At 37.7% G+C, this 12443-nt stretch overlaps 1 protein-coding gene across 3 annotated transcripts; it reads right to left on the bottom strand.

Annotated features, from left to right (window-relative positions):
* Positions 1-952: 952 nt before the first annotated feature.
* On the bottom strand, positions 953-11101 carry LOC125225711 (caveolin-3-like). Of its 3 annotated transcripts, none has more exons than XM_048129545.1 (3): positions 10533-11101; positions 2673-2852; positions 953-2241 (listed from the first exon to the last, which is right to left on the bottom strand). In XM_048129545.1, the coding sequence occupies exons 1-3, from the start codon at positions 10608-10610 to the stop codon at positions 2053-2055; spliced, it is 447 nt and encodes a 148-aa protein (XP_047985502.1). In that variant the 5' UTR covers positions 10611-11101; the 3' UTR covers positions 953-2052. The 3 variants fall into 3 exon arrangements, with proteins under 3 accessions (XP_047985502.1, XP_047985500.1, XP_047985501.1); XM_048129543.1 differs by lacking the exon at positions 10533-11101 and adding an exon at positions 10035-10113; XM_048129544.1 differs by lacking the exon at positions 10533-11101 and adding an exon at positions 9535-9653 and having other exon boundaries at positions 2673-2855.
* Between the last annotated feature and the right edge of the window lie 1342 nt (positions 11102-12443).

Here is a 12443-nt window from a genome sequence, read left to right as displayed (position 1 = left end):
TTATACAGTTATTTCCGACTTACAATGACCAAGAAATATGAATTTATTGGATTTTGGTTGCAATTTATCCTATTCCGACTTTCTTTTTCATGCGTTTCCCGCCAATAAATAAAGCTACCAATGCGTTTTTAAGAACGTGGTTTTACTTCGACTTTGACATTTACTTATACAGCCAAATTTTTTTACAACCTGCCAGTGTGAAGAGTTAGAATGCGTTTAAGTAGACGCTAAAATCCACATATACTCCGTCGCACCCACTTTGTCTGTAAAAATTAAAAACTGAGAGAAACTTAAATTTCATTTGCGGTGTCCACCCCGCGCCAAAATTTACATTTATTTATACTTACTTTGTTACTTTTTTCTACTGAAAAAGTTGGCTTGTTTGAGTAGGTATAAGTGGTATTACTATACTGTTTAACCGAGGTTTAATTATTTTAAAAGCAAGGCTGCATTTTAAACAGCTGTAGCTGTTGGTGTTGAATCACAGCGTCACAAGGGTAATTAAAAAATCCATATTAAAGAATCGCGTGTTTTGCCGCCGTTTTACCCTTTATACGGGGTGAAGGACCTTATCAGCTGTCAGATTAGATAGCCCAAATAGCTACTTGAACTGACATATTGAATTCTTTTTAAGTTGAGGATGGTTAAGGGCTGTACAGATTTTGTAATAGATAATTGGCAAGCAACTTTTGGAAGTCGCATGCCAATTTTACAATATATAATACATTACATAGATTATTACGCCGTGGCTTGCGTGGGCGACGGTCGCGCGATGGTCGCGCGACGGCGATGCGACGCATACGAAATCAAACCTTATCGATATGGAAGTATGAGACGCGACGGCGACGGTCGCGCGACCGTCGCCCACGCAAGACACTGCGTTAGTAGGAGATGAGTAGGAGCAATCAAATCGATCGATAAAATACCACAATGTATTGTACCATATAATAAAACTACTGATTTAATGTTATAAGAAAATTTGATAATTAGATACCCTTAACAAGATTTTTAACTATGTCCAAATAAATACAATTCATATTCATAATTAATTATATGCACCTAACTATAAAAATACCTACCTTCACCTAAGTTCTTTCTTAGGGGTGTGGGGATGCCACACAAGAGACGCATGTCTTTAGGTGCGGAATGGCCGCGCCGTCTGGAGCGCGCCAAGAGACGTCTCTTGCGCGTCCCTTGGGCGTCCTTCCTATACAAAATGTACTGAGGAGACGTTTTTTAAATTACATTCAGACGGCGTGGCGCGGACGTCCGTTCCGCGCCTCAGGACATGCGTCTCTTGAGTGGGGACGGTCCCTTAAACGAGTACCTACGAGTATGATGCTCCAGTATCTACAATATCGAAACAGTGAAGACACAAGTTTGAATTTGCTTAAACATGAGTATTCATTTAATAAATAATCATAATGCGTAGTTCCTATATTTCTTAAAGGCACGTCCGGAATATTATATTGTAAGAGCATTTGCGTCTAGAGGAGTAAATGTTCCGTTTAGAAGATATCTTCACAAGACGCATTTACCCTACCAGACGCAAATAACCCTACTGACCTTAAATCTAAAGTTAATATGAGACATATACATACTTATGCTACCAAATAAACATACAAGTTTATTCTTACGTTTGGTATGGGACACGAATAGACAGACAGAATGGCATTATATGGAACTTAAATAACTACTTTAGATTCACCATTGTAAAGTTTAAAGTTAAGTAAATGACAAGCATGTCCTTTTCTTCCGGTGCCTCTTTTCTAAAGTTAACCCGGATATGCCGACAAATATGTCCGATGGCCTCACAAGTTGGTACCACGGTAGCGGCCATGCAGGATTGCATGAAGTAGTTGCAGTTGTTGCCTCAAAAAAATCGTTTGTAAAGAAAAAGTAGATCTACATAAGTACGTATGTCTTAGGCAGGCAGATGGGAGTTCTACCCTAGCCTTTTTCAAATATGAGGTTTTCCAAATAGACGGGTCCTTATGCGAATAGCTATAGATCATTGAAACCTTGGAACGTCACAATATTAAGTCTTAAGAGTTACACAACCAGCATATCCTTTTCTTCGGGTGCCTCTTTCCTGAAGTTAACCCGAATATGCCGACAAATATGTCCGATGGCCTCACAAGTTGGTACCACGGTAGCTGCCATGCAGGATTGCACGATGGTACGGAATGACGCGAAGTAGATCTTGACGCAGCGGAGGCATGGACCCGTGCACCAGATTTGCTGGAAAAGAAAAATGTGTACGTCAGTATATGCCTTGACCATACAGTATATGCCTTGATACATGTCTTCTAATTTAGTCGTCATCTTTCTGTTAAATTCAATACCTAATAGGAATTATGGAAAGCTCACTATTTTTAGTGAGGTATATAAGATATCAAAGACGATCAGACGCTGAAGCCATATCATGCGACCGTCTCTCATGTCGAGCAAATTTGGTCTCGATGACCCCGAACCCTCATGTTACGGAAAAGAAAGGAAGACTCAGGTACCTCAAAAGCCAAACAGGCGCATCCGCATCCCAGTTTCAGTGCACTCGGTGGCGCTATTAGCACAGCCTGCGTAATTTTGAAGCACGCATTGCTGAATCGTGCATTCAGAAGGGAAAGGAGACAAAAGATAGCTAAATAAATTGAAAGACATGAAATCATTACCTCAAAGGCAAGGCAGGCAAAGCCGCATCCCAATATTAGAGCACATGGCGGTGCTATAAGGACAGCCAGTATCGTGTAGCACCAGTTCCTAGTATGTTTGAAACAGGCGTTGCTCAGCCTCCACGCGCATTCTGGGCTGCGGGCCCCTTCTGGCTCGCCGATTATGTCGTCCCATACTATCTGTGGAGAAATGGATATTACAGTTTACTTAAATCTTGTAAGATTAGAGAAGACATAATTATAAGATTTTCATTAAGTTTATCTCCAGTAACTCCACCCGGTTCAGAACCCTTCTAACGTGACTAGAGCGAGTCACCCTAAACGGACGCTTCCGAGTCTTCCGTGCACAAAGTTTGTGATCATGACAAGAAGATTAAACAGACCAAAAACGAACCTAACGATTATCTTTATCCAACTAACTAGACTGACCGTACATTAGGTAAATAAATAGCTATAGGGTTAGCCGGTGTATCGAACTCTTCCACATGGATGACCCATTGTAAAAATGCCATAATTTCATGAGGTCACGCGAGCTTTACACGGCACGTGAAGAAAGGCCGTTGACTTTTGGTTATCGAATGTGGGACACATTGTATTATTGGTATTATTGGTCACGGAATTCGGCTCATCGCAAAAATGTGTGCTTTAAAATATCTCATATACAATTATAGTTTATACATTTACATTATAATGTGATTTGGAGGTGGAAATTTTACTAATCCCTTTGCATACATATTTTTGATTGAAAAATACTCACAACTAAAAGAATTTCGTTTAGTTAACGAAGTATGCTGGTGCAGTTTTCAGACCAAATAGCATTCACATAAACTCGTAGATTTTCCTGCCAGCAATATTATTACACTCGTATGAATATGAATAAGAAACTCATTACACATATGAAAACATGCAAACAAGAAATACAGAAATAAAATTAAAATAGCGTCCTTGACACGTACGGAAATAGCGAGTCCATGCTTTTCATTGACAAAGGACAATGGTATTTCATACCGAGGCACCTTGAAAAGCTATCAAATATTCTTTGACAATGACATACTTGTTACGATTGAAACCAGACTGATTGAAAATGAATCAATGATACGTCTTTTCAGCCCTTGACAGGGTACAGAGGTGTGGGAGTTTTGGAAATAGGGGCCTTGTCCAGAGCACTTCTTACCTGAGCTTTCGTCCTTAGAAAGGCGTGATTTACTTATCGTAATTCGTTCGTTAAATTGACTTTGCAGCAATATTTCAAAATTAGTATATTTTCCCCAAATGCAAAGTAAGTATTTACCAAGTTATTAAAGTGTTTTGGTGGTGAGTAATCGTATCGTACGTCAAGTAGGTATACCTACTCAATTTCAAATAAGTACGAAGTCCCTATTCTACTTGAGCCGGTCATTTGGCGTTGACTAGAAATTGGGCTTAGTGAAAACAAAAAAATTACTGGCATTCCATTGAATTTCATTTCATAAGCTCTTTGTTCAGTTTCGAGTTTGGGCCTAGCTACAAGTCTGCACACCCGAAACTTAAAAATTTCGTCGACCGTACGATCCGTAACAATTGCTGAATCGTTGTCATCGAACTGAACTGAACCTTTGACCGTCTCAAAGAGGATCAAGTATAATACTTTTATTTTATTTTATTTTATTGGTTTACCAGTAACTGTTACACTGATGCATACATAAATTATACAGTTATACAACTAAGAACTAAGTGTACAATAAAATGGAGGTAAACACAGCTTGGAAATTAAAAATGTTTAACATCGGAAATTAATTACGAACTACTATTTCATGAAGCTGACGTTTAAGTTTATGTAAAGGAACGCAAAACATGTCAATTTTACTGTGGTTGTTATGCAACTTACTTGGAATTGGGGAATTTGAGCCTAGGACAGTCCTTTGGAAAGGCGGAGACAGAAGGTTATTATAGAATATGTAATCACAGTGCATAAATTTCCATCTCTCGACACAAGCTTAAAACCTCAGTTTTGACAATTTGTCCCGTATTCTTAGCTTGATATGTGTTAAAATGTCAAATATTAATATTAGCGTCATCTAGCTGAGCGTCCCCCAAAGGTGCAACGCCATCTAGGCCATCGAACCTTTTTCTATATGGTTCTGAGGTACGTTTTTTTCTTAGACTGTAGCTGTCTATACGGAGTTACATATGTCTTTGACCGTCTGTTGTTTCGTTTTATTTTATTTCTTAATCATTCTTCATTTTTGCGTGCCAGTAATTAGGGTTGTTAATGCGGCCGAGTTCTTTTACAGTCAAGTTGAAGGGAAAATACTGCTTATTAAAGAGCAAAGTACTTAGGGCAACCACCTCAATACTTTCTTGGAAGGAATTACTTTGGTTATTTTGTAAAAGAGTCTGTTCGGAAAGAGAAGAGACTGAAATGTATGGGGTAGGTATATTCCACGACTCTTCTCTTTCCGAACAGACTAGTATGTATGTACTCGTATATTACGATAAAAGTGCCGAAAACCTGGGACCCTACGAAAGAATAGGGTCCTTAGACTAGGGCAGTGGTGGGCTAACTCTTTTCATTGGGGGTGAAGAAATTTTAGAGGCGGGCCAGATTTACATTAAAGATGCATTTTTAATACAGAGCTTGCGATATCAATATCACCTACTATTTTGAAGGACCGGTGGCGGGCCAGATGCAATAGGCTACTTGACCCTTTTTTAAAGTTTGTCTTGTATTATTACTTACTGTCCAATTAACCGAAAAAAAAAATCACTATATTTTATTATGACTTAAAAACTGCAAAAAATATTTTTAAAGAACACTTTTACGTAATCAGGCAAAAACAACATCGGCCATGCCATCTATATTTTCTGTGAATGAAGTCATTCCGTGCGAAAACAACACTTTCTGACAATTTAAGTACGAAGCATAAAGATCATTATGTCAGTGATTGATTTGACATGAATTCTATGACGTCACTACACGGCCGACAGCCTATTTGGTGGCCAAAAAAAAAAAAAAAAATACACGCATTTTTAAATTCAAAATAAGTACTCATCGTACACTATCGCATTGGGAAACTGTAAAGATAGCTGTAAGACTTATAAAAAAAAAAAACATTTAATACCCAAAATCATTAAATATTGGTTTCTTATGTCAACTATTACAGAAGACAATCATTTCTTGTGCCGGATTAGATATGAGTCTAGTAGCCTATTCTTTCGCGGGCCGGACATAGCCCGCGGGCCGTACTTTGCACACCACTGGTTTAGGGTTAACATGCTTGTAACCGTCAACTAAAATCTAGGTCAGTCATTACGGATTGTACTGCCACTTAGTAAAATTATATCCCTGATCCAACCGCGAGCACTTCATGTTAAAAAACCGGCCAAGAGCGTGTCGGGCCACGCTCAGTGTAGGGTTCCGTAGTTTTCCGTATTTTTCTCAAAAACTACTGAACCTATCAAGTTCAATAGTTATTTGTTTTACAAGGGGGCAAAGTAGTTGTTTAACCGCACGTGCCAATATTGATACCTGAGCAAGCGAAAGATTCCAATATTGAACCGCGAGCGTAGCGAGTGGTTCAAAAAGTGGAATCTTGAGCGTTGCGAGGGTATCAAGGCACGAAGGTTAAACAAACTTTGCCACCGAGTGAAACACAAAATTTTTCACCACACCAACACGAACAAAATACTGACTATAAAACATCAAAATAAATCAAATCCATCAATTTATTCAATATTTATGATTCAAAATCATCATTAATAGGTAAAATCTAGCAGCCAGATTAAGACATGGAGTTAAAATTTGTATGAAATTACTTTGCCCCCTTGTGGATAAAATGCAATTTTGCTATCTGTTTTTGGATAGCAAAGAAAGCCTTTACCAGTTGGTGTGGTGAAAAACAATTTTCCTAGAAAATCTTTATAAAGTTCTACTTTTGTGATTTTTTTCATATTTTTTAAAGATATAAAATAAAAATAAATAAATAAATAAATATATAGGACATTCTTACACAGATTGACTGAGGCCCACGGTAAGCTCAAGAAGGCTTGTGTTGTGGGTACTCAGACAACGATATATATAATATATAAATACTTATATACATAGAAAACATCCATGACTCAGGAACAAATATCTGTGCTCATCACACAAATAAATGCCCTTACCGGGATTCGAACCCGGGACCGCGGCGTAGCAGGCAGGGTCACTACCGACTGCGCCAGACCGGTCGTATGGTTCAAAAGTTAGAGGGGGGGGGGGACGCACTTTTTTTCTTTAGGAGCGATTATTTCCGAAAATATTAATATTATCAAAAAACGATCTTAGTAAACCCTTACTTATTCATTTTTATTTTAAATACCTATCCAACAATATATCACACGTTGGGGTTGGAATGAAAAAAAATATCAGCCCCCACTTTACATGTAGGGGGGGATTATTATTTTTGCACTTTGTTGGCGTGATTGATATACATATTGGTACCAAATTTCAGCTTTCTAGTGCTTACGGTTACTGAGATTATCCGCGGACGGACGGACGGACGGACGGACAGACAGACATGGCGAAACTATAAGGGTTCCTAGTTGACTACGGAACCCTAAAAATGACATAAAATCATTTTGTTGACTAAATTTAATTCCAATCTGCATATTTGTTACGGGAATTCCGTAATTATTAGCTGCTGTAAGCAACAGCCCTCCCTCTCGATACTTCGTCTAACGCCTTTAATACGTCATCTGAACTATATTTTTAGATTTTGGAGGCATTTTTACTTTTATTTATCTATATCTGTAACCAGTGTATGACACTATACTTTAGACCTAATGAATGAAATGTAAATACGTACCTGTCATTAACTCTATATCCATAGTAAAACAGTGTATGACACCCATGTCAGACACTACTCACGTGATCGATAGAACACTGATTTTTACAGGGTATATTAAACGTATGTTTTACTTCCTTACTTTATCGTCAAAACAAAAACTTGTGAAATGACATTTTGTGCTAATGAATGACACGGGTGTCATACACTAGTAAAATCTAAAAATTTGTTCCAGTGAATGACATGTCTTTAAAATACTGAAGTAAGGAAAATAAGCTACTTTCAATTTACTAAATCAATTGTTTAATGTATCATCTAACAGTTTATAATGATGTTTTACCTGTAACTTCAAAATCCTGGTTTTTATTTCCACTTTTCAAATACAGTTTCTTAACAGATTTAGTAAAAATTACGACGCACAACCAGCTCGATGCACCTCCTTGCAAAAACTACCCCACAGAATAAAAATTACTAAACTTGTCATTCACAAATTCAGAACAAAATTCAAAGATAACGCTGACGATCGATTAAGTCCTGTATTTTGTTTATACCGTTAACCGTTTTCTTATTTTTTTTAAATAAACTGTGAAATAGTCATACATTGGGTCAGTGTCATCCATTGGGACGTTTACCTTACACGTTTGATTTTAGATGGGACTTCGGATTAGCTAACACTACTTAACACGATTCATATTTTTAGTAAGTATGGAGAAAATTTGAGGACCGGAAAAAGTCATATATATAAAGTTTATATAATTTGAGGACAGAGAAAAGTCGTGTGATATATTATATGGAACTCGATGCATTCTACAACTTCTTTTCGCACAGACTACAATATTTTTATCAATGATCATCATCATTCTTTCACGCAGATGCAGGTTTTCACATTATCCGATACGATATCGGATGCAGGACCGATATCCCATACATTACAGGCCTCATCTTGGATTTTTTACATTGAAATCCTTCCGACATCCGATATCGAATCGGATAATGTGAAAACAGACTAAGGCAAAAGGTTCTAATACGCTATATATAATACCTTGAAATTCTTACCATTCTTAGACAATTGTCCAAAATAGCTTGAAAGCTATAAAAACACGCATAATGTAGCTTCGCGACCTTTCTGTCCTGACCTTTGCTAACAGCTTGTTGAAGGGACATGCAAATTCATTTCCGTACGAAAATAGGAGTGGGATAGCCAAGTTGGGTGAACTTTTCATGAAATGTGTCACCTTTTGTACCTAAAATACAAGTAGTTATAGAATTAATGAAAATATTTATATTTATTATCTTTTTAATACATAATGCTCCTAGGTAGGCTCCTAGCTACTTATTATAATAAAATACTTTAGAAATTTTGCATTTTTCCGACTTAACGAAGGGCCAATGAAATAGTTCTTTAGGATTCATACGGAGTATACGGATATCACGTTGTCACTGCAACAACATTTATCAACATTAGATGAGACATAATCCACAGCAATTATCGTAGTGCAGAACGTTGCTATGCTTTAAAGAACTACATCCTTTAATTTGCCTAGTTTCAGCCCGGATAAAAATGTTTATAACAACTTCTTTTAAGATCTTTTATCTTACAGAACCCTTGGTGATGAACGTAATCTGTTGGTTAAGATAAGAAAAATCGATCGCATCAACCAAATAAACTTGGCTCCCTTTTTACAAACACCACTTTTCACTCAAATCTATTTCGAGAGCTTTATTAACATAATATTAAATAATTCATATGAAAGGGTTTTCAAGAATTCACACGTGCTCTGAAATGTTTGTACGTAGGTTATTAATTGTATGGCTTGACAGGGTGGTATTAAGTTGTTAGTGACGTCAGCGTTTTACTGAGAAAAGTGTTTTAAGCGTTTTATTTGTTGTGTGGATGTTATTTCAGTTGAAAACCAATTAATTACTACTACGTAGATATTTATGGATAAGTAGATAATTGAACTATTATATTTATTCCATGTGCGGATCCAGGGGGGGGGTCATGTGGGTCATAACCCCTCCCCCTCCCCCTGGAGCCTTGGTTGGCCATACAAATAGACCACATGCGTGTTCAAGTTATTCGGGTCCCGGTCCTCCAGCGCCTCCTGCACCGCGCTATCCGGCTTGGCCGCCATCTCCCTCAACGGTTCCGACCGCACCTCCAACACAGCCGAATCCGTCTGACAACCCGTCTCGACACCCTCCCAATCCGTCCACGTCTCTTTAACCTCCTTTTCTACACTCTCTGACTCCTTTATTTTAGGAGCATCTAGTTTAAGAACTGGTGCAGTCCCAGATTGTCATTTTAAATATTCGTATAAGATTGTTATAGACGATCAAGTAAATCATGTCGCTAAAAAATTTTCTATGGGACCATCCTATATTTTTCAAAATTTCCGCCTTTTTTTAGTGAATAGATTTTCTTGATAGTCTATAATATTATGCCTTTAAATTACGTATTCTTCCTACCTCCCCTACATTCCAACAATGTGATATTTAATTCAAAACAAACCAAACCTATTTTGTCATTTCATAAAACATATTTCAATAAGTATCTTACCTGCACATGCGTGTTCAAGTTATTCGGGTCCCGGTCCTCCAGCGCCTCCTGCACCGCGCTATCCGGCTTGGCCGCCATCTTCCTCAACGGTTCCGACCGCACCTCCAACACAGCCGAATCCGTCTGACAACCCGTCTCGACACCCTCCCAATCAGTCCACGTCTCTTTAACCTCCTTTTCTACACTCTCTGACTCCTTTATTTTAGGAGCATCTAGTTCAAGAACTGCTTTAAGATTGTCATTTTAAATATTCGTATAAGATTGTTATAGACGATCAAGTAAATCTTGTCGCTAAAAAATTTTCTATGGGACCATCCTATATTTTTCAAAATTTCCGCCTTTTTTTAGTGACTAGATTTTCTTGATAGTCTATAATATTATGCCTTTAAATTACGTTTTCTTCCTACCTCCCCTACATTCCAACAATGTGATATTTAATTCAAAACAAACCAAACCTATTTTGTCATTTCATAAAACATATTTCAATAAGTATCTTACCTGCACATGCGTGTTCAAGTTATTCGGGTCCCGGTCCTCGAGCGCCTCCTGAACCGCGCTATCCGGCTTGGCCGCCATCTTCCTCAACGGTTCCGACCGCACCTCCAACACAGCCGGATCCGTTTGACAACCCGTCTCAACCGCCTCCCAATCCCTCCAAGTCTCTTTAACCTCCTTTATCTCCTTTTCTACACTCTCTGCCTCCTTTATCTTAGGAACAAGGGTACTAGCATCTAACTTTAACTCCGGGGCGGTCCCAGACCGTAGCTTAGCTTTGTGTGCACATGCTAAGCACTGACGGGAACTGGTAGATTGCAGCAAGCAGGGCCCGCTGCTGATAGGCGCTTCGTCAAATGCCACGGTGGAAAAAGCGCGCTCAAGTTTTTTAGTCTGTGGTGTTTTTAAAGTTCACAGCGATGACCTTTAGTTTCTAGTCTGTGGTATTTCGATTTTTAAAAAGTTCACAGTTATTTTTCTTTGTTAGTCTGTGGTATATTGTTTTTTTAACTTCACTGCCACAATCACTTGAAAGTACTTTTATAGATTTTTTCATTCAATTTATCAACGGAATTGCGAAAACTTTCAACGCTGAGGTGTATAGTCGGGTTAAAATCGCCACTGAAACTGAATTCCCTCCAAAAGCATTCAACTTAATGTCTTTTGCGCATGCCTGAAGTAGTTTTCTAACGGAAATGTTCTTGATAAGCGTACATTGAAGCTTTTGTACCACCTTTATATGACTTTCGAAGTACACAGGTTTCGTTGTACGTTATGTTGATGAATTGGATCGTATTTTTGTATTAATATTTATTATTTTAGGGCACTGCCCGGTGTTTCTTAATGGTCGAAGGTAATGATAGTGCCTAATGGGTTCCAAACGAGGTTTGTACAGCTTTTATAATTCTACTCTTTCGAAAGAAAGAATGTCTTATGCAAATGACTGAGTGGAATGTCGAAGTGACACTTTAATGTTTCCGAGTTTTCAGAAAATATGAATATTTTTAAAACCGTAAAACTACCCAACTATAAGTAGTCTAATACTGCAACTGAGCGTTTCTTCTCTTTAGGGTTCCGTACCAAAAAGGTACAACAGGAACCCTTATGGTGCGACTCTGTCCGTCTGTCTGTCCGTCTGTCACATTCCTAAATATCTCGAGAACTACTAATGCTATCAACTTGAAATTTGGAATAGTTGTGAACATTGTAAACCTCTACAAATAGAAAGTATAATTTTTTTAAATATATTAATTTTAATTGTAGAAAATGGCCAAAATGAAAGGGGGGCAAACTGTAAATTTCAAGTTACTAGGGCAAGTGGGGTATCGTTGGAAAGAGCTCAAATTAAACGTAAATAAGCTATTTTTTATAATTTTTTTGTTGTGGAAAAAAAAAAAAAGAATTTTGAAGGAAAATGTAAAAAAAAATACCGTCCCCCCCCCCCCTTATCTCCGAAGTTTACCAACGAAAAATTATGAAAATTTTAGTAAACATTGGTTTTATGCTATATATTACAGGAAAAATATAATCGTGTTTGTATTTTGAATACTTTTTTTTAATTCACAAAAAACTTTTCAGATTTTTACTTTCAATTTACCCACCCTTGCGGATGTATATCGTACTTCAAATTAATACGAGATGTTACGTAAACCATCTTCTGTCCAATAAAGTAAAAACTGTTTAAATCGGTTAACATTATAAAGAATTATCCCTGAAAAACCAGGTCGCGCAAATTAGTTAGCAAATTGACCGGGAGATGGTGCTATACACTATAATACTCATTAGTGCCTATACTTTTGTCTTTTAGTCAAGTCATTAGAGTTATATGAAAATATGAGATTATTTTTACTAGGTAGTTTGAAAGAAAGTTTGTACGGAACCCTCGGTGGGCGAGTCCGACTCGCACTTGGCTGG

This window comes from Leguminivora glycinivorella, chromosome 4 (assembly GCF_023078275.1).
Source record: "Leguminivora glycinivorella isolate SPB_JAAS2020 chromosome 4, LegGlyc_1.1, whole genome shotgun sequence".
NCBI classification, from domain to species: domain Eukaryota; kingdom Metazoa; phylum Arthropoda; class Insecta; order Lepidoptera; family Tortricidae; genus Leguminivora; species Leguminivora glycinivorella.
This window is presented reverse-complemented; position numbering and strand designations above follow the sequence as displayed.

Coding starts and splice junctions, on each gene's coding strand:
- LOC125225711 (XM_048129545.1), bottom strand. CDS start 10,610: ATGGCGGCCAAGCCGGATAGCGCGGTTCAGGAGGCGCTCGAGGACCGG. Junction 2,853..10,532: donor ACTTGAACACGCATGTGCAG/GTAAGATACTTA, acceptor ATTTCTCCACAG/ATAGTATGGGACGACATAAT. Junction 2,242..2,672: donor TTGCCTGCCTTGCCTTTGAG/GTAATGATTTCA, acceptor TTTCTTTTCCAG/CAAATCTGGTGCACGGGTCC.